Source organism: Aethalodelphis obliquidens, unplaced genomic scaffold (assembly GCF_003676395.1).
Source record: "Aethalodelphis obliquidens isolate GAN/ISIS:26980383/991018 unplaced genomic scaffold, ASM367639v1 scaffold26, whole genome shotgun sequence".
Taxonomy (NCBI): Eukaryota; Metazoa; Chordata; class Mammalia; order Artiodactyla; family Delphinidae; genus Aethalodelphis; species Aethalodelphis obliquidens.
In genome coordinates, this window is record NW_020837970.1 from 22,264,078 (window position 1) to 22,287,326 (window position 23,249).

General features: G+C 53.8%; 1 protein-coding gene across 3 annotated transcripts in view; it reads right to left on the reverse strand.

The window, feature by feature from the left end:
* PSTPIP1 (proline-serine-threonine phosphatase interacting protein 1) overlaps nt 1-22,824 on the reverse strand; it is a 41,603-nt gene extending 18,779 nt beyond the window's left edge. Inside the window, exons 1-3 of one of the 3 annotated variants that reach the window (XM_027123702.1) lie at nt 22,399-22,824; nt 1,563-1,663; nt 1,138-1,212 (exon numbers count right to left, since the gene is read on the reverse strand). In XM_027123702.1, the coding sequence (XP_026979503.1) occupies nt 1,138-1,212; nt 1,563-1,663; nt 22,399-22,431 (209 nt within the window). In that variant the 5' untranslated portion in view covers nt 22,432-22,824. Of the gene's footprint in view, nt 1-1,137; nt 1,213-1,562; nt 1,664-3,823; nt 3,848-22,398 lie in introns of those variants that run through there. The other 2 variants (XM_027123703.1, XM_027123704.1) reach the window with 2 other exon arrangements.
* Nucleotides 22,825-23,249: the final 425 nt, after the last annotated feature.

Below are 23,249 nucleotides of genomic sequence, written 5' to 3' on the forward strand. Positions count from 1 at the left end.
CGCGCAGGACCCTTGGGCCTTGAGCATTCAACTCCCCTGGCTCACACCACTCTTCAACCTTCCTCTAGCCCTCCCTAAGTTTTCCCCGACTCCAGGTTGGATCAGGGACCAGCCAGGGTTGCCTATGTCTTTAGGAGACTTAGAGCGTGTTGTTTATTCAGACACTCAAACAAGGGGACCCGGTTCTGGGCTTTGCAGCTGACGGGGTCCAGGGCCACTTTCCTTGGGCAGCGTCAGACGCTCACAGGCCTGACCCCTGTGGGAGCAGGGGCAGGGGCCAGGGGTTGCTATGGCAACTGCAGGCTGAGTGAGGACTTGCGGCTCTGGGGTAGGAGGAGAAGGACTCATCAGAGCCCTACCAGGACTTGGAGTCCAGGGTCCTGTCTGCCCCTCAGCCTGGCTCGGTCCTCATGCAGCGGGGAGAGTCCACACGTCCCGAGGCAGCCCCTCCACTCCACTGTTAGAAAGTTCTCCTTAGCTGCCCTCAAATCGTCACTCTGTCTCCATCTGCATCCCCGCCTGACAGCCCGCACACAGAGGCCCAGGCCCCAGGGCCAGAGAGGCCCAGCGGCTTCACAGCAGTAAGTGCCCTTGCTACCTCCCCTCCCAGCCAGGCCTGAGCCAGCCCTGGACTCACATATTCCTCTGAGGAAGGCTGTACTGTCATCTGCTCACCGATGAGGAAATGGAGGCACAGAGTGTCAGTGACCCCCCCACCAAGGTCCCAGGGCTAACGGGTGAGGAACTGGCACCCCCACCTGTGGCCACACAGTCCCTCCTGGAAGCCTGAGCCGATGCTGTGGGGTCTCGGGCAGCCAGTGGGGTCCTGTCACCTCCCCTCAGGGCTCTCAGGACTTAGATGGAGGCCGCCCAGAGGGTGCAGGCTGTGCTGCAGGCACCTGAGGACAGATGACCTCACCCCCTGCCCAGGGCCTCCTTGGTGCTCAGACTGCTGGCTTTCTTCCCACACACAGAACCTGACCTCACCCAGAATGCCTGACTCCCAAGAGAGATGCCCTCCAGGCACCCTGCCCTGGGAGCCATCCAGACCCTCGCCGGCCCTCCCCAGTCCACCCCACACGGGGAGGCCCTAAACCCTGTGGAAAGTGCCTGGCGAAGCAGGAGGGGCCCTCTTACTTGATCTCTGTCTGGCCGCCTGCCTTCCGGGCGATCTGCACCAGGTCCTTCCCATACCGTTCCTCTGCCTGGGCCCTGCAATGACAACCCATGGACGCTGCGTCTCCTCCACTTCCGCCGCCCACGGCTCAGACTCCGCCGGCAGTGGCAGGAGGACCTGATGGTCCACCCGCTCAGCCTCTGGGGGTCAGCTGGCCGGCGGGCTCCTCCTTGAGAAGGGTAAGCCTCCAGCCCTTCGTCTAAATAAGTGTTGGCTAAATTCAAGGACATCTGGAGGAACATTAGATTATTTGCCCACTTGGGGGAGGCCCTTGTCGGGACAAACAGGAGAGTCGCGCTCCTGACTTCTTACAGCGGGGGGTGGGGTGGGGCGCAGCCAGGATGGGGGCTCGGCCACTTCCCAGGGGCTGGGGGGAGGGGCTCACCTCTGCCTCAGCAGCTCCTCCACGTCCTTGCAGGTCTTCCTGCCATCCAGCAGCCGCTGCAGCAGCACCTCGTAGCCCGTGTGGGCCGTGAAGTCCCTGCACTGGAACACAGGACAGAGGGACGTGTGAGGGCCGCAGCCGGGCTGCGTGGGTCAGGGGAATGCAGACTGCAGCCTGGTGAGGACCCTGCTGACCTCCTCCAGCCTGGCCTCCCCGTCTGCCCCCCTCTGCCCTATCCAAGAACGAGCTCTTGGGACTCAGGACCTGGCTTTGAGACAGGCTGGGACCTGGGCCCCTTTGCTGCAGTGCTGCAGTGCTGGCACCTGGACACACCTCTCCTCAAGCTACAAAATACAAAGAAATTATATGGCGTGCATGTGCATTTGGGGCAAATTCTGGACCAAAAGATACAAAAGACCAAAAAAACCTCAACTGCCACTTCTGAAGAGCCGGGAGAGCAAAAGCTCCTTGCACACAATACCAGCTAAGGGGTGGGCAAACCACCTAAGCTACCCCTCCAGCCCGACCCCTGGACACACCCCTACCCTCACCCAGTATAAAGAACAAGTTCTCCCCGCTTGAGCGAGCGGGCAAACAAGGGAACGTGTTGTTTGTTCTCGCTCCCCGGTGCTGCGGCAGGGGCCCCAATAAAACCTTGCCTGAATTTCTTGTCTGGCCTCTGATCAATTTCTATTTATTAAGGAAGCCAAGAACGCTGGTCGGTAACAGCTTCACACAGGCACACAGTAGGTCCCCCATCTGTGGAGGTACCAGGTGTAGGTGAGCCCCTTGCGGATCAGAGCTCATAGTCAGGACACAGCAACTCTAATCTAAGACAGCCATGGGAAGGGTCCCCACCAAGCCTCCGTGATGACAGCCTTTATGGGGTGCCCCACACTGCTCACTCCTGTCACCTTCTCAATTACCCTCTTATCTCAGGGGTCCAAGTGAGAAAACTGAGGCACAGATGGGTGAAGTGTACCCAGGGTGACACAGATTGAAAGCAGCAGGTGTGGCATTGAACCCAGGCTGTCTTATTCGGGTCCGTGCCCTTCATCCCCCTGCACTCTACAGCCTCTGCAGAGACAAGAGCAGCTGCTGTTCCCTGATCATCCACTGTGTACCGGATGCCACTCCGGGCTCCTGCACCCATCCGCTGAGGTGGGCCTTGAGGGTCAGGGCTAGGGCACATCCTAGCACACACTTAGGACACACCTAGCTGCCCAGGACACCCAGCACCCCCTAGGTCCACCTCTTAGCCAGGATGGTGGGGAGAGGGCCATCTTGGAGAAGTCACAGGACACAGCTGCCTCTCTGCCACCCGTCCTGCTGTTGATCTGACTCTCACCCCTGGAGTGGGTTCTGAGCTGCTGGTGTAGGAAGCTGGGGGCGGGAGGTAGTACTTGAGGAGAGGGTGTTTTTCTTCAAAGTCTAAGGAGAATCAGATGTGGTAGAGAAGGGCAGAGATGCCACAGATTGCTCCAGATGGCCCCGTGCCAGGCCCAGCCCACCTTCAGCAAACTCAGAATAATGGAATCTGCAGGCCTGTAGGAGGGTTAGGATCCCAAGCTCACACCCTCCTCCTTAAGCAGCCCTAGAAATTCCTGAGACCCAGGTTCAGCTGCCCACTGGGTGACAAGCAGCGGGCCTGGGCCTTGGCTGACTACTCAGAACCCCAGCAGGAGGGAGTCAACCCCCCAACTCCTGAAGGCCTGTCCACCACAAGGTCCAGGCTAGTGTGCACCAGGCTTCCATTTCTGTAGCTTTCATGGGCCACTTGCCTACTAACCAGGCAGCAGACCACGGCTTCCTGCCCCTCAGCCTCTGTCCTCCCTCCGGACCCCCAGGACTAAAGCCTGTGGCAGCCAGCGAGGAAAATGGATCTGCCCTCCCCCCCAAGAGGGTCACTCTGAGCTGGACACCAGTATTCAGGGCCAAATTCCATAGACCACCAGAAGTGGGAAGCATCTTGTCCAGCGCCCCTCAGTCCTTGGGGAAACTGAGGCCCAGAGAAGGGAAGGACCTGCCTGAGGTCCTACTGGCGGAGGCAGGACAAGGATTTGGACTTGCAGGGCACCTGCTGTTACTCCCCGATGCCTCTGGGAGGGGGGCCTGAGCAGGGAGACGCTGACCAAGCCCAGCCCTGCAGCGGACACTCTGCTCTTCCCTCCCAGCCCCATGCCCAGCTCCCACTCCCCAGGGAAACCCCACTGTCCTTCCTGAGACCCCCAGAGTGGAAAGAGAAGCAAAAGCAAACCTACATTGGCCATTCTGGAGGAGGTGGCAGGCAGAGGGGTCCTGCAGACTGGGTCCTCAGGAGCTCAAGTCCCCAAAGCACTCCAGGCTTGAGAGTCTGGTCCAGCCCCTGCTCAGAGCGCGCTGGTGCCAGCAGGGGCTTTGGCCAAGTGAGCCACAGTCACAAGTGACTAGATTGTTCCAAGGAAGTGCCTGAGTCCCTGGGGCCTGTTCCCTGCCAGCCTGTACCCCTCCTCCACCCCACCACTGCCTCTTCCTCCAGGGCTTCTGACTCATGGTTCAGAGCTGGGCACAGCTGGGCTCAGGAAGCTGCTGAGGAAATGAACTAACCAATCATTCAATCAGTTAATCAATCAGTCCTGCAGGCTTACTGTCTAAGGCCCAGCACCAGAGTCACCTCCTCCAGGGGGCCCATCCTGGCCTTTCCTCCCTGCACCTACCCAGCTCCATCCTCTAGGCATCCAAGGCTCCCTTTCAGGGCCTTGCTGACAGGCTCAGGCTGACATTTCCACAGTGCAGAAGCTACTAGAAGGCAGGGCCTCCCATCTCCTTCTGTCTACCTGCAGCCTCTGTCACCTGAACCTGCCTGTGGCCTTGCCCTCTGTGAAATTGCTATTTATTGAGTCCACTTACCACACAGGAAGACCTGCAAGGACGTGGAGGAGCTGCTGAGACAGAGGTGAACAGGGCCCGCCTCTCTCCCTCCAGTATCCTCAGTGATACCTTCATGCTCTGAGCTCAGAGGAAGAGAGATCATGAAAAACATCCCTCTCTTTTGACAGGAAAACACAGCATTTTAGGCTGTGACAAGTGGGGGTGAAGCAGGGACGAGAGGGTGTGAGGACTCAGGTGGGGGCCGTCCTTGCTCGCGGCTACTGCAAAGGGGCTCGCAGGAAGCTGCTCCCAGCCCTGCCTCAATTCCCCTTTATTTCCTGAACCCCTGCCCCATGCAGCTTCTGCAGCTTGTGACACTCAGCACCCTACGTGGCGCAGGATGAACAAGAGGTGGGGGGAGGTGACAGCTTTCTGGGGGAGGTGGTATATCACAGCTATTTTCTTATTGAAAACACCACACACCCAGGGAGGTAAGGATGGTGATAAGGAGGAAAAGAGGGGAAGTGACTGCCCAAGTCCCTCAGCTGGTAAAGATCACAATCTGGGATGTGAGCCCAGGTCAGCTTGTCCCCAAACTCACATACCGACATCAGTCATTCAACAGACAGTCCAGCAGCTCTTTTACATTTTGAAACATCAAAAAATGATTAAAGGGGCTTCCCTGGTGGCGCAGTGGTTGAGAGTCCGCCTGCCGATGCAGGGGACACGGGTTCGTGCCCCGGTATGGGAAGATCCCATATGCTGCGGAGCGGCTGGGCCCGTGAGCCATGGCCCCTGAGCCTGCGTGTCCGGAGCCTGTGCCCCGCAACCGGAGAGGCCACAACAGTGAGAGGCCCGCGTACCGCAAAAAAAAAAAAAAAAAAAAAAGATTAAAAAAAAAAAAACTTTTGAAAATGATTTCCCAAATTCTCTCTGCTTCAAACCAAAGCTGTGTTTCGGTCTGTCATTCAGTTACCATGGATTCACAGAGGCCAGCTCTGTGCCAGGCTGGGTCAGAGGAACGCTGCCCTGGAGAAGGGCCGTGCTGGCTCTGCAGATGAGCTGCTGAGAGCCGGCAAGCAGCCGGAGGCCCCGCCCTCACCATGTGGCACTAGGGCGATCCCCCCCCAGGGGAGGGTGCCAGGTGGCAGGCAGGTGCGGTCCCCTCTTTTGGGAGACCTCCCTCAAGCCAGATGTGGGACCCCAGGCCTTGCCACCCTCACTGTGTGGCCATTCTGGACCTCCTTTTCCCCATAGAGGGGTCAGATCGGGGCTGCAGGAGGAGGTGCTCAGGACAACTCTGGCAGGAGGAAGCATGGTCCTACCTCAGCCTGAAGGCAGCATGTGGGAGGCCTGGGTGCCGGGTTGTGCTCAGGGACAGCCCACCTGCTCCCTTCTCTGGGTGGCTCTGGCTGTGAGCCACTGTCCAGGCCCGCCAGCTGACCCCGGCCCTGCCATGCCCCCACTGGGTGGGTAGAGAGCTAGCCTTTGTACACACTGCCACTTCCTCCTTTTTATACCCATACAATTCTTGGTGGCTGCATGGGCTAGGCCGCAGAGACCAGGGCGCCAAGCAAGCCACTTCCCTTCTCGGGACCTGGTTTCCTCATGGAGGAAGTGAGGGCAGAGGCCAACCTCTCCTGGCCCTGACAGCCCACCCTCTAGGGCACAGCCCTATCAGGGCAGATTGGCCGCCCAGTCAGGGAGGGGGCCCGGGCCTGGCCTGAGAGATCGGACAGAGTTCAGCAGACCAGATAGGGGTTCACACCCCACCCTGTGGTCCTGGTCATTCTCAGCCTCTACTTCCCTCCCTGTAAAGAGAAGCCTAATTGTTCCCACCACGTAGGTTTGATCTGAGAAGCCAGTGAAATAATGTACACAGGTGAGAATAGTAAAAGCAAGGTCAGAGGTTGCCCTGAGCCGGGATTACCCCCATTTTACAGATGAGAAAAATGGAACTCAGAAAGGTTACCTAATCTGCTCAGGGGCCCTGAAGGGCACAGCAGGGATTTGAACCCAGCTCCCCCAGACCAGATCTTGGCTCATTCCCTCACCTCTCTGCAAAGCCCCAGGCTCAGTGGCTGTTCAGCAGGTGGTAGCTCCCCATATGCCCTACCCTGTCCCTGCCTGCCTCTCCCCCCCCCCCCCCCACCAGACAGAACCCAGATGTGCCAGGCTGGAAAAAACAAGTTATCTCCCTACCACACACCCTCCCCCACCAGAGGGTCCATTTAAAAGGCTGCAGAAGCCTTTTCAAATGTTCCCTTACGTGGAATTCCAGAATATAAAGTCCCTCAGAGGACAGCTAAACCTCTAACCTTAGAGGGAGAGGCCTGGGTTTTGGTACCAGGTCTGATCTGCCAGGAAGAAGCTGGGTAGTCTTAGTAAAGTCCCTTGCCCTCTCTGGGGCCTCCTGACTGTGAAACAGGTTTAGGGATAGGAAGTGACCTTTAATTGCCCTTCCAGCAGGGAAGCTGTTGTCTGTCTGCTGGCTTTTGGAAGCCATGGCAACCATGGCTGCATCTTACCTAGAGAAGTCTGAAGTCCGGGGTGGGCTGGAGCTGCCTGAGGGGAGTGAGGCCTGAGGAGGGAGCAGTTGGGAACTGGCACCATGTGTTTCCTGGGAACCAAGAGGAGGCAGGGAAGGTGGCTGGGAAGCGCTGCCGGTAGTAAGCGAGGGAAGAGTCCCCGAAAGAAGCTGCGTGGAGTGGACGGTGGGGAGCAGCTGGGAGGGGTCAGACGTGGACAGCTGCAGGGGACAGAGCCCGCCGAGGCAGCCAGGAGAGGAAGAGCTGACCTGTGTGCGCTTGCTACCCGCCGCACCAGCTACAGCAGCACCAGGGAAATAAGGGGTGAAGTACCCCTTTAGAGCTTCCAAGCCCGCGCCCCACGCCATCTGTGGAGACACAGAAGCAGCAGGCAGTGGAGGTGGCAGAACACGGCGAGTGCAGAGACGGACCCATTCTCTGTCCCCCGGCATCGGCTTCCAATCACAGGCCAAGTGGGGAGACTGGGAAACTTTCAAGTGAACAAGAGCGAGATTTTGATATGTGGTGGAACTGGAGGGAGTTAGACCTGAAAAGGACTAGAAACGCTCTAACACGTGCCCAGGGTAGAGGAAGGGAGAGCTACCAGTGGCTCTGGAAGGTGGAAGGAAAAACATTAAGTTGCCTGCTTGCACCCTAACCAAGTTCAGAAACCTTCTGTAAAATGCTAGCCATGCTTGTCAAAAACCTTTCTAATAACTGATGTGCTCTTGGGTTGCTAGGCGCTCTCTCTCTCTCTCTCTCTCTCTATATATATATATATATTTTTTTTTTTTTTTCTTTTTTGGACTGCCCTGCACAGCATGCAGAACTTCCCCCATTGAACCCGCACCCCCTGCAGTGGAAGCGTGGAATCTTAACCACTGGACCACCAGGATAGCCCTATATATTTTTTCTAACATTTTTCTTTCTTTCTTTCTTTTTTTAAAAAAATCACCTTTTACTAGTGAAGAGGAGACAGAACAGGGAGACTGGACTTACTCCCTTCATCTCAGGAAGCCCCAGAAGCCAAGGACTGCGATTCTGAACACGGTTACAGGCCTCATGGTGCCCAGGCTGCTTTGCCCTCTCCTTTTACCGCAGTTTAACAGTTCTCTGCGGCCAAGGTGCCTACCATGGCTGGTTTATTAACAACTAGTCCACTGTTGCTTGTCTGCTGTGGGCTGAGAAACCCAACCACTGGGATTGTCAGCACACCTGAGGTAGTAAGCACTGAACTCTGGAGAAGGCAGCCCCCTGGAGGCAGAACGTGGGTCTGTTTGCCTACTGGGTCCTGGTGCCCAGGTCTGCACAGCAACACTCAGCAAATACACTGGACAAAGGCTGAGGAAGCGTCTGAGGGAGGCCCTCGAGCTGATGTGGGTTTATGACAGCTCCTAAACTGCCCCGTGGAGAACACCAGACCATTTGTTTGCGATTCAATGACTCGTTATCCAGCACCTTTAAATAAGCCAGACAGACTTGTCCCCTCTACTTGGTACAATGTATTATTATCCCTGTTGTACAGATAAGGAAACTGAGGCTCAGAGAGGATAGGCCAATGAATAGCAGCTGGGCTCTTTCCACTGCCTCACAGCTAGTACCCCGCATCTCCACCATTATTGGCTGCTAAACTGAGGAAAAGCAAAGGACCAGACACCCACGTATGGCTTGGTTGGTTGGATGGATGGATGGATGGATGGATGGATCAGAGACTTAAGTGAGCAAGCCGGTTGCTTACCCAGAGTACCCCAGGAGGAGGGTTGGGTAAAGAGAAGTTCCCTAGTCTCAGCCCTTGAGGAGCCATTGGGGAATGTGGTCATTTGCAGAGCTTTGTGGGGCCATCAGGAGCAGAGGGCGTGTCTGTGGTTGGTGCCCCCAGAGAGGCCAACTCCAAGAGCCCAAGTGGCCCCAAATGTGCAACACAGGTGAGCCGCTCTGATGGATGGAGAATGCCCCATCACCGGGGTCTATAATCAGGTTAGGGATTCCGCAGAGAGGACTCGGGCCTCAGGTGACGTGCTGAACTAGGTGTTCTGGGTCTAGGTGTCCCCTGACTCAAAGACTGGAGGGGTCCATTCATAAGTAGACAAATGGGGGGGTGATTTACAGCTTTTCTAAGATGGCCCAGGCTAGGTGGCAAAGGGAGAGAGCCAAGAAAGCTTCCTTTTAAGGAACAAAAGCACATTGAGTGTGGTTAGATGAGCTACTCTGGGTTCAGCTGGGCTGACAGGGGCTTGGGATTAGAAATGAGTTTCCAGAGGGCTCTAGCTCCCCACTGAGCCCCAGTCTGAGGCCTCCCCTGGGCCTTAGACCGCCCTTTACTCAAGCAGCCCTGCTGGATGGGCCCCTGAGACATCCAGGCCCTTGACCTTGGGGAATCTGGAGGCAGGGTGCTGATGGTTACCTGCGGCCTTCAGGGGGCCCCGTTGGAGCCCTGAGAATGTTCAGGAGCTCTCAGGAATCCCACGGAGCCGGGTGTGGGGGCCAGGGGAACAACACAAGCAACAGAAGGGGACCAACTGTGCACACCTGGGGCCTCTTATCTCAGTCATACCGACCCGGGGAGAATGCGAGGATGAGAGAGGTTATGTAACTTGTCCAGGCTCAAGCAGCAATTGTGTGGGCGTGTGTGGCTTCCGACTTTGTTCTTTTAAATAGGCCTCTTCCAGTGTCAAGCAGGAAGGGCCTCCTCTACTGCACTGCCCTCCCCCATTCTGTGATGTACTTCTCACTTCCCCTCTGCTCTTAAAAGCCCAGCTCGATCCCCCACTTCTCCCTCCTGCTTTATGAAACCAAAACGTGTAGTAGTTAGCACAAGAGGTGGGGCCGGGAGTGAACACGAGCTGGGGCAGAGGCCTGGAGGTGGGGATGAGCCCCTCTGGTTTAGGAGACCGGAAGCTTGATGCTCAGAGCTGTGAGTGGCTACAAGCCCAGTAGAAAGCAGCAGTGAGGGGTCTGAGGGGCTGGAGCAGGTATCTGAAGAGGTAGCCTGAGGCCAGCTGAGGTGGAGCCCTGAGTCAGGCAGACCAAGTGGTGGGACCCTCCCTGGAGGTAACGAGGATTCAGGGCCAGGTTCCAAATTCAGGGGAAGGGAACAGGATGGATGGGATGTGGATGGGTAGAGGCCAGTGTTCTCCATGCCTCTAATTCCCAGAGAAGCCTGCAATGTCAGGACTGTGCCCTTACTGCCCCACGTCACAGAGGAGCAACGGAGGCTCAGCAAGGTGAGTGACTTGCCCAGGTCACACAGCTCCTCTGTAGTGCCCCCCACTCAAGTTGATTAGGCGGGGGGCTTGTAGGATCCAGCAGTGGCCAGGGCTGAGGGCAGGTAGGGAACATGGTTGGAGGGCAGAAGGGAAATGAGCCACCCGACGCTGAACCCTGGAGGAGACTCTGACCTGTCGGCAAGGGCAGGCACTGACCATCCCCTGCACGTGGCCGGCTGCACAGGGCTCCTTGCTGCATGGCCTCCAGCTTGTAAGTGACCGGCCAGGGACTGGGGACTGGCGTCTGTGGCCCAGGAGCTGTCTCTGCACGTCTCCTTCTGCAATTATCACCCCTCCCACACCTCCTACACCTGCCAGAGGATGGCCCACAGGGAACACCTCGACAAGAGAAAGTCCAGGTAGGGGGTGTGGGAAGACCCCAGGCACTGCGTCCTCGTCCTGGCCAGTCCCACGCACACGAGTTGAGCAAGTTACTTAAGCTCCTGTGCACAGATTCCCTCCTCTGTAAAATGAGTGTGAACACACTGTCCACTTTCCCTGGGACTCTGAGGACCAAATGATATAATATATGTAGGAGCCCAGCAAAGGGCACCCTGAAACTTAAGGAGCTCCTGGAAAATGGTGGCCATGGTGATTAGTACATATCAAGTAAAAGTAAACCAAGAAAGGAAATAAAAAAGGAGAGCTGGGTTTGAATCCTAGCTGGTTGGAATCCAATCGACTGACTGCTTGCTTCCGATCTCTCAGCCTTCATTTTTTCACCCGTATAGTGGAACGCACACTGGACTCCAAGCCCTCCACTGGGCTGACGGGGGGTGTCTTGCTTGGTAGCTGTGAATTGCTTCAGGGTGAGGACTGACAGCCTCCTCTGGGCTTGAGACTTGCTCAAGAGACAGAGATGGGCCCCTGGGGTGCAGGAGACCCCCACTCCTCACACCTTTCCCCAAAGGCAGGAACAGACACCCACAGCCCCTGGATTAGGTCCCTCAGCCTCCTCTGCCGGCCTTGGTAGGTTCTGGGCCTCAGAGCTGACCCTGGGCTCTGGCTCCAACGCTTTCCAAGCCCAGGGTCTTCCTGGGCTCCTGTACCTGCCGAGGGTCTATATGCGGGGCTTCTTGCCCTAGGCCATTAACATTCATTTCACCACGTCTATCTTTTAACCACAGTAATGGATTTAATACAGACAAGGAGCCAGAGGCTGAGAGAGTGGAGGGACTCACCAGGGCCACACCGTGAATGCAGTGGAATCCAAGCAGTGCATCGGGTTCTAAAGGCAGTGTGAGAGACAAAGACGGTGCCTTCCAAGCAAGGGTTCTGTGTTGGAGACTGGGAAGTTGCTTCACCCTGCCCAACACAGCCAGTGTGCATCTGGCATAGCACAGCACTGTGGGAAAATACACCTCTAAGTGGAGCAAGATGCCACCTCCAGGGTTCTGGGGCGCTGGGGCTGCCTGAGGGAAGCCTGTGCTCTCTGGAACCATTCACTGCTTACCTTTCCCACTCAGCCCCTCACTTGCACCCGTACGTTGGTAGGACTCAAACCAAGACCTTTGGACCCTGGAATGCAAACTCCTCCCCCCAATGAATCTGCAGTCCCTCTAAGGTTGGGGGTGATCTGAGGACTAAAAGAAAATTCCAGCAGCCTCATGGCAGCTCCCGCCCTGACCCAAGACCTAGTCTCAGCTGCTGGTCTTTCCCTGGCCCTGGAATTAGCCACACTGTTCCTTTGGTTCCAGTGTCAATTTCCATCCTCTTCTGGGTCAGACTGAGAACAACTGCAGACACCAACACACCGCCTACTACGGTGCTGCTCTACGCTGTGCAGACCCCCACAGCCCAAGCTGTTAGTATTCACGACAGCTCCAGAGACACTGATCCAGACTTCTGTGTTGATCCCCTGCCTACCACCTCAACCCTGCTTGCATGGACTGACCCCAGCTGACCTCCTGGACTTTCCTACCACCTGCAGTCTGGGGGCCCCAGGCCTGGGAGAGTGGGCTCAGAGCTGGTCCAAATGAAGGGAAAACATTCAAGAGGTGACAAAGAAGAGGACCCCTTCTGCTTCAGTGGCTGCCATCTGGGCAGTTGGGGGTAGAAGTCCTGGTTTTCAAAGACCCCTCAGGTCTAGGCAGGCCCAGACCAGGGTGGACATCAATTCCCTCAGGGCCGTCTCATGATCCACTGAAGAAGTCGGTGACCCCAGCCTGTGGGACAATCCTCCTTGAAGAGGGAGAGCTGGTGGGGCCTCAAGTAAGCTCAGAAGTCATGGGCCTTCTCAGGGGGCCAGAGGTAGGGCAACTGTAAGGAGGAGCCCACCATCCCCAGGGGATTCTCTCTAAGGACAGTGTCTCTCCAAGTATGTCCAGGTTTGGGAGAGTTATAGGGGGTTTGTCATAGACTGGTGGCCAGTCCAGGTTGGCAACCTCAGGAAGGTTCAAACCTCAGTTTCCTCACCTATAAAAACATCTCTAGTGTGGAGAAAAAGGAACTCTCCTACACTGTTGGTGGGAATGTAAATTGGTACAGCCACTATGGAGAACAGTATGGAGGTTCCTTAAAAAACTAAAAACAGAACTACCATATGACCCAGCAATCCCACTTCTGGGCATATATTCAGAGAAAACCGTAATTCAAAAAGAACACGCACCCCAATGTTCATAGCAGCACTGTTTACAATAGTCAGGATGTGGAAGCAACCTAAATGTCCATCGACAGATGAATGGATAAAGAAGGTATGATACATATATATAATGGAATACTATTCAGCCATAAAAAAGAATGAAATAATGCCATTTGCAGCAACATGGATGGACCTAGAGATTATCATACTAAGTGAAGTAAGCCAGACAGAGAAAGACAAATATCATATGATATCGCTTGTATGTGGAATATAAAAAAAAGATACAAATGAACTTATTTACAAAACAGAAATAGATCTGCAGACATGGAAAACAAACTTATGGTTACCAAAGGGGAAAAGGGGGGGAAGGGATAAATTAGGAGTTTGGGATTATCAGATAGATATACATTACTATATATAAAATAGATAACCAACAAGGATCTACCGTATAGCACAGGGAACTACACTCAATATTTTGTATAACCTATAATGGAAAAGAATCTGAAAAAGAATATATCAATATATAATATGTATAACTGAATCACTTTGCTGTATACCTGAAACTAATACAACATTGTAAATCAACTATATTTTAAAAAATTAAAATAAATTAAAAAAATAAAAACACCTCAACTCAGGACCTCAATAGCTGATAATTTTGAAAAAAAAAAAAAGAACAAAGTTGGAAGACTCACAATTCCTGATTTCAAAACTTACTACAAAGCTACAGTAATTAATATAGTGTGGTACTGCCATAAGGACAGACATACAGACCAATGGAATGGAACAGAGAGCAAGAAATAAGCACTCACACATATGGTCAACTGATTTTCAACAAGGATGGCAAGACCATTCAATGTGGAAAAGACAGTCTTTTCAACAAATGGTGCTGGAGAAACTGGATATGCACATGCAAAAGAATGGAATTGGACTCCTAACACCATATACAAAAACTAACTCTTAAAACTGAACAACAAAAAGATAAACAACCCAATTCAAAAGTAGGCAAAGGACTTGAATAAATATTTCTCTAAAGAAGATATACAGATGGCCAATAAATATAAAAAAATATGCTCAACATCATTGGTCATTAGGGAAATACAAATCAAAACACCAATGAGGGACTTCCCTGGCAGTCCAGTGGTTAAGGCTCAGAGCTTCCACTGCAAGGGGCACGGTTCAATCCCTGGAAGGGGAACTAAGATCCCGCATGCAGCGTGGCACGGCCATATAAATAAATTTTTAAAAAATAAAATAAAAAGGCAAAGTTTAAAAAAAAAACACCAAAACACCGAAGAGATACCACTTCATACCTACTAGAATGGCTATGATTGGGGGAAAAAACACACAGAAAATAACAAGTGTTGGTGAAGATGTGGAGAAATCAGAACTCTGTGCATTGTTTTGTTTTGGGTTTTTTTTTTTTTGTCTGTTTGTTTGAAACCTTCGTGCATTGCTGATGGGAATGTAAATGGAGCAGCTGCTGGGGAAAATAATTTAGCAGTTACTCAACATGTTAAACATAGGATTACCATATGATCCAGCAACTCCACTCCTAGGTATATACCCAAAAGAATTGAAAGCAGGGATTCAAACCAGTATTAGTACACCTGTGTTCATAGCGGCATTATTCACAATATTCAAAACGAGGGAACAACCCAAGTGCCCAATAACAGATAAGTGGATAAACAAAATGAGGTATATACGTAGAATGGAATATTTTTCAGCCATAAAAAGGAATGAAATTCTGACACATGCTAAAATATGGATGAACCTTAAAGACATTATGCTAAATGAAATAGGACAAATACTGTCTGATTCTACTTATATGTGGTCCCTAGCATGGCAAATTCATAGAGACAGAAAGCAGAGTAGGAGGTGAGAAGAGGGATATAGGGAGTAATTATTTAAGGGGTACAGAATTTCTGTTTGAAATTTGAAAAAGTTCTGGAAATAGTGGTGATGATTATACAACATTGTGAATGTACTAATGCCGCTTAATTGCACACTTAAAAATGGTTAAGATGGTAAATTTTACATTACGTATACTGACCACAAAAAAAGTAATTGTATAAGGTTAAAAAAAAAACAACCCTCTACTCATTCACAAGTGAGTCAGATGAGGTCACGTAAATGGTAAAAGCCAGATATATGCTCATTGTCAGCAACAGCGATGCATCCGAAACACCACAGTTATCTACACCAATGGTTCTCAGCTTTGGCTGCACTTTGGAAACTGGAGAACTTTGAAAAATACTGCTCCTCCACCCCGAAATTTGCATGCAATTGACCTGTGGCAGTGCCTGGGCATCGGTATTTTTGATCCCTGTCACATTTCTGATCTTATCTCCAACTACTCTCTACCTCTGTCCCTCTGCCCCAGCCACACAGGCCTCCCTGTCCCTTGAAGAGGTCAAGCATTCTCCTGACTCAGCCCATCACCCCCTTTTCCTCTCCAGTATAGCTCAGCTTCCGCTTTTCCATTTCTGCAGTTGGGAAGCCCTGATCCCATCTGGCTGCCCCATCCCCACCCAGGCTGCTAGTCTCTGGAGCACCAGCAGACACTTCCTGTTGCCTAACAGTGGGTGGCCTGTCAACACCAGCAGAAGGGGATGTCACTCACCCGCCTCCTCTGTCACTCATTGCTCAGAGTACCAGGTCTCGGCAAACCACCGCACACTCTCACTGACGCCAAGGGCTTTCTGAACTGGCCTGGGAAGGTAGCAGTCAGGCCTAGCCCAGCAGCCCCAAAGTCCAACGGGGTGGTATCCCCAGGCCTACATCCCCTCTATAAGCCTCAGTCTTCTCTATAAAGCAGGAATAAGAATACCAACCTCATGGGGCTATTGCATCTTGTCACCTGAAGCCATAGGAATGACTCTCTAATGGTGGAATTTAATATGCAACGGTGAACAGAGTTGGGGAGGCAGCCTGAGACTGGGAGGATCCACATATGAGGCTCACCCTGTAGGTGCCTATCCAATTATAAGTGAGGATCCCTTGGGATCTGTTACTGGCCTGCTAACTCCTGATGCTGAGCAGAAGAATGTGGACCCCTGAGCCTCTCCATCTTCAAAGCCTTTATCTTAGGTGAGAATCACTCTGACATCCTACAGATGAGGTAACTGAAGTTCAGAGAGGGGAAAGAATTCTCCAGGTTCCCCTCAGCGAGTGAGGGTGGAAGCTTCACAGACGCCTATTCCCCATTCTGAGACTGGAAGACAGGGAGTGACTGAGCCCATGAGGGAGGGACCTTCCGGAGCTAGCACAGCAGGGAGCCCTAGCATGGGCAGCCCCCAGGGCACAGGGTACCACTCTCTCTAGCTGGACGTGAGGCAGTTTCAGTTTCCACAAGTTCCCTCCATCATGTGGTTTGCAGCGTCAGCCAGGCTCTAGGCGAGGTGGGCGGGCATCCTACCCACAGCCTGCAGCCTCCAAGCCTCTGCATGAGTGGAAACATCCATCCCTGCAGAGGGTGCAAAAAGGAAGAAAGCATCTTTGCCTTCATTCAAGGTTGGTCAAGACCTTTCACAAGCCGGCAAGGGCCTTCCCTTCCTACCAGTCACCCTGCACAGTCCTCTGGGCCAGAAAACCATCTTGCAAACCCACTGTGCCCTCTCCCCCTTCCACACCTTTGCCTGCGCCATTCCTTCCACCTGGAGCACCCTCTGCCCTCCTGCCACCTCCCAAATCCTCACCAACCCTTCCAAACCCAAGCGAGGCCCTCCCTCTCCATCCCAGGAGCTGGCAACCCTGGCTGGGGGGAGATGCCAGGAGCAGCTAGGAAAAGTCCATGAGTTCCTGGGAATTGGATCAAAAAGAGGGTCTGGAGAAGCAGATCTTGTTTTCCACCAATAATAAAATCAAAGGTGTGGGTTATGTTCTTGGCCCAGGACACCGCCTCCAGGAAATCCTACAGGAGAGCATCTGCAGGCATCGCAACAGCAGGGCAAACACAACCACAGACCTCTGCAGTCACCTATTGCCATTAGACGGCCAACCGTGTCCTGTGGAGTGGGCGCTGAGGAACCAAGTTCTCAGGTCCCAGTGGGCACACGCGCCACAGAGTGTGCACAGGGTACGTGGAAGAGTTCATGCTATCGAGCTACAAATGTCGCCTAAAAACACCATCTTGGCCTTGAAAACAGGAATTGCTTAGTTGTGTTTTTAAATATTTTCCTTTTAATGAAATACGTAATCCGTGATCACTTGCAGAAAATTATGGAGAGAAAAATCACATTACTTCCAAAACCATGGAAACCAGTGTTAACCTATAGGGAGCCGCCCTTATATCCAACAGGAGTTATAACTGAACCAAGAACTGGTCAATCTCCTTGGAGTCAGGGGCAGAACGGGATGGGGTCCGACAGAGCTAGGTGGGTGCCCCTGCTTTGTCCTGGACATATGACCATGAACTAGGCCCTTGACCTGCCCATGCCTCCGTTCTGCAGACAGGAGGACTTTGGCAAGTCTTTCCCTGCAGGGTGGGTTTGGGGACACACATGGAATGACTGTCGCAGTGCTTGGCGCCTAACAGGCACTGAACAAACAGGCACTGTTGTCGCTCCTCTGGGGATGATTTAAGTAGCTGGGACTCAGAGAAAAAAATCTTCACAGAACAGGAAATAAACATTCTCTTTTTCATTTTTAGTTGTGTAATTTAATTTTTCAATAGGTTATACATTTGCATGTTCAAAAATTAAAAACTATAAAAAGATACATAGTGACAACGCTCACTGACACCCAGCCCTGTAACCCATCAATCGCTTTTCTCTGACTCCCCCCAAGGTTATCAATTTAATTAGTTCTCTGTGTGTCTTTCTAGAGACTCTCATTAATACAAGCCTGTGCCGACATAAATGCTTATTTCCCCCACTTTTCACAACAGGTCGCAGGCAAGACACACTGCTTGGCTCTATGCTTTTTACACAGAACACCATGCCTTGAAGAGCTTTGCAACCAGCACAGAAAGAGAGTCCATCCTCACCCCTTCTGACAGCCATGGCCAGGGAGACATTGGGAAGGCAGTAGGTGGCGGCAAAGGAAGGACAGCCAGGGGCCTCCCTCTCCCACCTCCTGCCTCTACAATCCCCTGTTTCTCGGGAGGACCCCACTCCTCAGCCACTGGCCCCCTCAGCCTTCAAGGCCACAGGGCCCTGCCCTGCTGCAAGTCCACCCACAAAGCCTGAGTGGGCTTAGGTTCCCAGCAGAGCCCCTCCAGGCCCAGTCTTCCCAGCCCCTTCCAGGTCCCTCTGGTCCCTCTTTCCTGGATGAAAAGTCTCCTGCCCAGCCAGAGGACTATGAAGGGTCCCAAAGTGACTGCTAGTGTCAAATGCTAGAGAACTGGGCCCACTCTCTCACCCAGGAATGCCTCCTCTTCTGGGAAGCTACCCAAAGTCGTAGTCCTCAAGTGCAAAACCTTGATACACAAAGATCTACCCAGTACATCACTGTCCAGAATACTAAATAATCGGTAGTAACCTAAATGTCCAACAATAGGGGATTGGATAAATAAATCACAGCATGTCCACCAAATCCACAAGCTGGAGGACCATGCAGTCATTAACAATGGTGTTTTGAAGATGAGGAAATCATACCCAGGCCCACATACATTCAAAACAGAATTATGCTGAAAAGAGGGTCCTCCCCACCTCAGTCTCCTCCTCTGTGGGGAACCTCAGAGTCTCAGAACTGGGAAGGAGAAGAGGCAACAGTAGCTGATCAGACACACGGGGCCTGAGTCCCCTCTCCCCACCCTCACCCGGTGCATCCTGGGTGAGTCATTCCCCCACCCAAGGATGTGGTACCTCCTTCTGTCCTCTGTTGAGGAGCTCAGCTCCTCCCAGCTTGGCACAGAGGTTTCCAGATGAAGCTGGAGCCCAGCCTCAAAGGGGAGAGATGTGACCTCAAGTCAGAGGGAAAAGTTCAGGCCTGTTCTCTCTGTCCCCATTGATGGTTCTTGCCCAAAGCCGGGGCGGCAGGGAGGGAAGGGCAGGGAGTGAGAGGTAGTATACGCGGCCCTTACTTTTCCTTTTAACAACCCCAAGTGGGACAGGATGCGGATCTTAATAAAACCTGGTCCAGACCTAGATTTTCCCTCTTGAAGCAATATCCAGTGACTTCTTTGCAAAGGCGGTTGGACATATAGGTGGGAGGCAATGAGGGGGTAGGAGGGGAAAGCGCAGCTCGGAGCACCCCTCTGGGTATGCCCCGTGCCTGGCCGTGTTATCAGACAGGCTCAGTCTCCAGCACCGGATTCTGGCCTCCTTGAGGGCAAGACAGTCTCATTCACCTGATTGGACGTGGGGGTGGGAGGCCCAGCTTAGGCTGCCTGGTAGTGAACCCTTCTCAACAAACATTTGCAGAATGTAACTAAAGTAAAATGAAGGAGAAGATAGGTTCAGGAAGGCATGAGGACCGTGGATGCATTTTCTGTTCATTCACTTATTCTATAAACATTGACTGAACACATACCCCACTCGCCAGCCTCATACTGAGGAGGCAGACAGGTGTTTCTTGCGAGACAGTTTGGCAAGGAAAGCTGTGTGTACTGGGGAAGGGGGGTGGTATCCCCGCATCCTGGGGGCTTCTGTGCCGCTCAGTGCTGAGTCAGGTTGTATGAGCTCTAAGTGCCCCTCAGCTCGAGCACCTGGTATTCTCATCCTCGGCCTTGTCTCACCAACAGCCCCTGCTCTGAGGGTCAGCCACAAACTTCCTGCAAAGCCGTGATGTTCTTTATCACTGTGCGTGTATAACAGACATCAAACGATCCCTTCCCTCCCCCTGCGGCTAGGCCCGCCCCTGCCGCACTCCCACAGCGGCCTGCCTCTGAACGTTCTGCTGAAGATAAACGCAGGCTATAAATACATACCGTGTGGTCACACTGGCAAATGTTGCAAATATCGGCGCACTGAGGGACGGGACTGGCTGTTCCCATGCTGAATGTTCCCACCACTTCTGAACCGCTGTGTCTGCTTTTTATAATTTCCTTGTCTCCTCTTGCTATCAGGCTACCAGCTATCTGTGAAACCGTCTCTAACAGTTCAGGCCCACCAGTATTTAACCAAATGTAGATCCCTACTAGTTGCTGTATCTATAGGTTAAAAGACCACACGACCAAGCTTGTTATAACTGTGGGTAAAATCAGAGTTCATGGGCCCTAACCACTCTAGGGCATCTCGTATGAGTAAAGTGTATAAGCTTCAATGCAAGCTCTTAGCTCCTCAGAAAACACTTCTGTTTCCCTCCTCACAACGGAGCTGGTGCGCCTTGGACTGGGGTGGGGGAAAGCCAGGGGGAGGGGCAGGCAGGCCCCTGTCCCTAACACCCCCATGGCAGTTAGATCATTAAGTCTTTTCCATTTAACAGATTTGTCTGTAAATTGGGCTTTAAAAGACTTCTATGGACCTCATCCGATCTTACTTCTCTGGGAGGTGAGAAGGACAGTTTTTCTCCCTCCTCCACCAACGTGGCCCAAAGATCCAGTGATGGGCCCTGTTGCTAGAAGAGCAATGAAGCACCTGGGTGAGAGTCCATACACTGGGGCCAACCTGTCCGGTTTCACCCCAGCTACATGACCTTGGGCAAATGACTTAGGCTCTCTGTGCCTCAGCCTTCTCTTGTGAATAATAGGGATAACAATAGCATCTACCTCCTTGGTTTAAATGGGTGAACAGATACAGAGTCCTGAGAACGGGCGGCTGGTACATCTTTAATGCTCAGTAACTGTTAGCTGTCCTCGTGGGCTGGGTGGGGCTGAGCTCCCGTGAGAGGTGTCAGAATTCAGAGCCCTGGGGGCAGGGGTGCTGCCACCGACCTTCTGGGGCATCTGCCCAGGCTCAGTGTGAGAGGCTCCCACTGGCCACTTCTCCCGTTCTGCTCCAGCCTTCCCTAGGGAAGCTGCACCCTCACCCCAGGCCCAGGGAGCGAGCAGTGGTGGAGAGGGGGCACCTGTAGGCCGTGAAGCCCGCAGCAGCTCAGAGGTGGGGAGAGCACAGAGCGTGGGCGGGATACCGCTCAGGAAGCTGCCACAGGTGGGCTGCTGCCACCATACCCTGCTCTCCCTCATGTACCATCCCCCGCTGCCCAGATCCTGCCTTAGGCTATTCCTTGCCCCAGCTGTCCTAGGGAAGGTGGACCCAGGGGCTCTGGGCTGGGACAGATGTCCTGGAGCTAAAATATAGTCAAGATGTCCTGGCCTGCCTTGGGCGACTAAGCACCTGGATTTTCAGGCCCTGTCCTTTCCCCAGACTTTGCACTCCAAGTCAGAGCAGTGATGTAGTGACCCACTGTCCGGCCTGTCACCCCACCCCTGCAGCCCCTCGCCCCTTGCCCCTTGCACGGGCCCCATTTTCCAGCCTGGTGCTTGGAATGGGCCGAGCCAGGTCTGCCTCCCTTGGCTTCTCTGGGCCGGTCCCAGCCCCTCTTTGTAGATATGGGGAAACGGAGGCCCAGAGAGGCATCCCTCTGCCCACTGTGCAGTCAGTGCCGGCGGGAAGCAGGCCACTCACACGCTGGCCACGGGCCCCAAGCGGAGCGTGGCCTGGAAGGCAAGGAAGACCTGGCTCGTTAGCTTTCGTCCTCCTGGCCGGAGGCCCCAGGAAAGAGCCCAGGGAGGCCAGGCTGTTGACTGAGGCCGTGCGAAGTGAGCAAAGAGCCAGGTGTCCTCTGCAGGGCTGGAGGGGATCCCTCAGGACAGCCACATTCCCCAGCAGTAACCAGAGAGGTCTCAGCTTTTTCCTGTGAGCCACTGGGAACAGCCAGAGCTTGGGGAGCAGAGGGAGAGGTTGAGAGACAGCTGGAAAAAAGCTGAAGGGATCTGGGGTCCAAACTGGGCTTGCAGGCTGTGTGGCCTGGGCCAAGCATTTCACCCCCACGAGCCAGCTGGGGGCTGGAATTTCACTAGGAAAAGGCTTGATTTACATGTGCACTGGATTTAAGAAAGTCAGCAAGGAATTGCCCAGCCCTGTCACCTCTTCAAAGGACCCCTGAGGTCTGCAAGGAAGAGGGGTTGGGTGAGGGGAAGAGAATTCCCATTTGGCGCTCCAGCAAGGTGCGGGGGAGTTTGTTACCTCACCTTGTTTTAACCCTCCCATCCAGTTGGTGCGTTTATTAATATCTCTCTCTGCTATATAGATGGGGGAAAATGGAACTCAGAGAGGTTAAATGACTTGTCCAGCCTCTAAATAGCAGAGCCAACATCCAAAGTCAAGTTTTTCTGGTCCCCAAACCTGACCCCCTCCCTCCTTCGCCTCACAAGACCTCCTCGAGCTCCCACCCATATATCAGACACTCCTAAAAAGTTCCTGCTGTGGGGAGAGGGTCACTCAGGGGAAAAACCAGCCCTGGGAGCACAGAGACTATCCCCCACTCACTGTGTTGAAGTTTGCAGAGAAATCAGTACCCCAGACTGAGGATCCCCTTCGTCTCCTGACTCAGAAGCAGCCCAAGTCACCTCCACGATGATAAAGACCAAAAATCAACCACTATTTTCATGAGAAATCCCCCTCTTGGAGCCGCATCCCCACCCACCACCCCCGGGGAAACTTCGGACGGACTGGCCTCCCCGGGGCCAACACCACTGGCTCAAACCGGCAGCCGTCTTCACTCACCCAAAAGGCATCTTTGAACTGAAGCTGGGGCATCTTCCTCAGCCGACTGCCACGGCAAAGCTCCCTCTCCTGCCACAGACAGGGCTGAACGAGGGCCAGGAGGCAGGCGCACCGTCCCCGTCCTGGCAGCGCTGGCCCAGGGCCCCCCTTCCAGGCCGGCGCCGTCTGCAGTGCCTCAGAAGGCAGCTGTAAGCCAGAGACTGCTGGAGGGAGGAAAAGGGCTCAACCTGTTTTGTTTGGGGCTAGAATCAGCAGCAAAATGAGGAAGGGCTGGTGCCCAGTGATGGGAGGGCGGGTCCCAGTGTCCGGCCCGGCCCCTCACCAGCCCCGTGGAGACGGAGGACACAGCCCAGGCTTCAGGACTGAGAGCAGGGATGCCAGCCCCGGGCTGTGGGGAGGCAGGGGCCAGTGGGAGACGCAGCCCGGGGCCTGTGCAGGTAGATTTGTGCAACCTCCCCTAGGGCAGGCTCCAGGGCCGTCGCCCCACAGGAAGTGGAGCTGCCGTGCTCCCCTGTGCAGCCCCGCCTGCCATCTGCCACCCAGCTACTTGTCTCCACTTGCCTCCTTCCGATGCCCTAGCTGGGCCATTCTCAGAGGCCATAAACTTAGGGAGCCTGAGGCCCACTGAAGCTGTGGGTAAGGAGTGGGGGCAGGATCCCAGGTGCTGTCACCTACCACCCCAAGCCTCACCCCAGACCGGGTCCAGAGACGCTAGACTCTCCACCCCTCACCAGCAAACCATTTCAGGGAGGGAGGGGCTCACCCAAGCCTAGAACATCATCAGACCCTGGGTGAACGTTGCCCCAGTCCACATCCTGAGCTCAAGGAGCTCACGGTCTGGGCGCAGACAG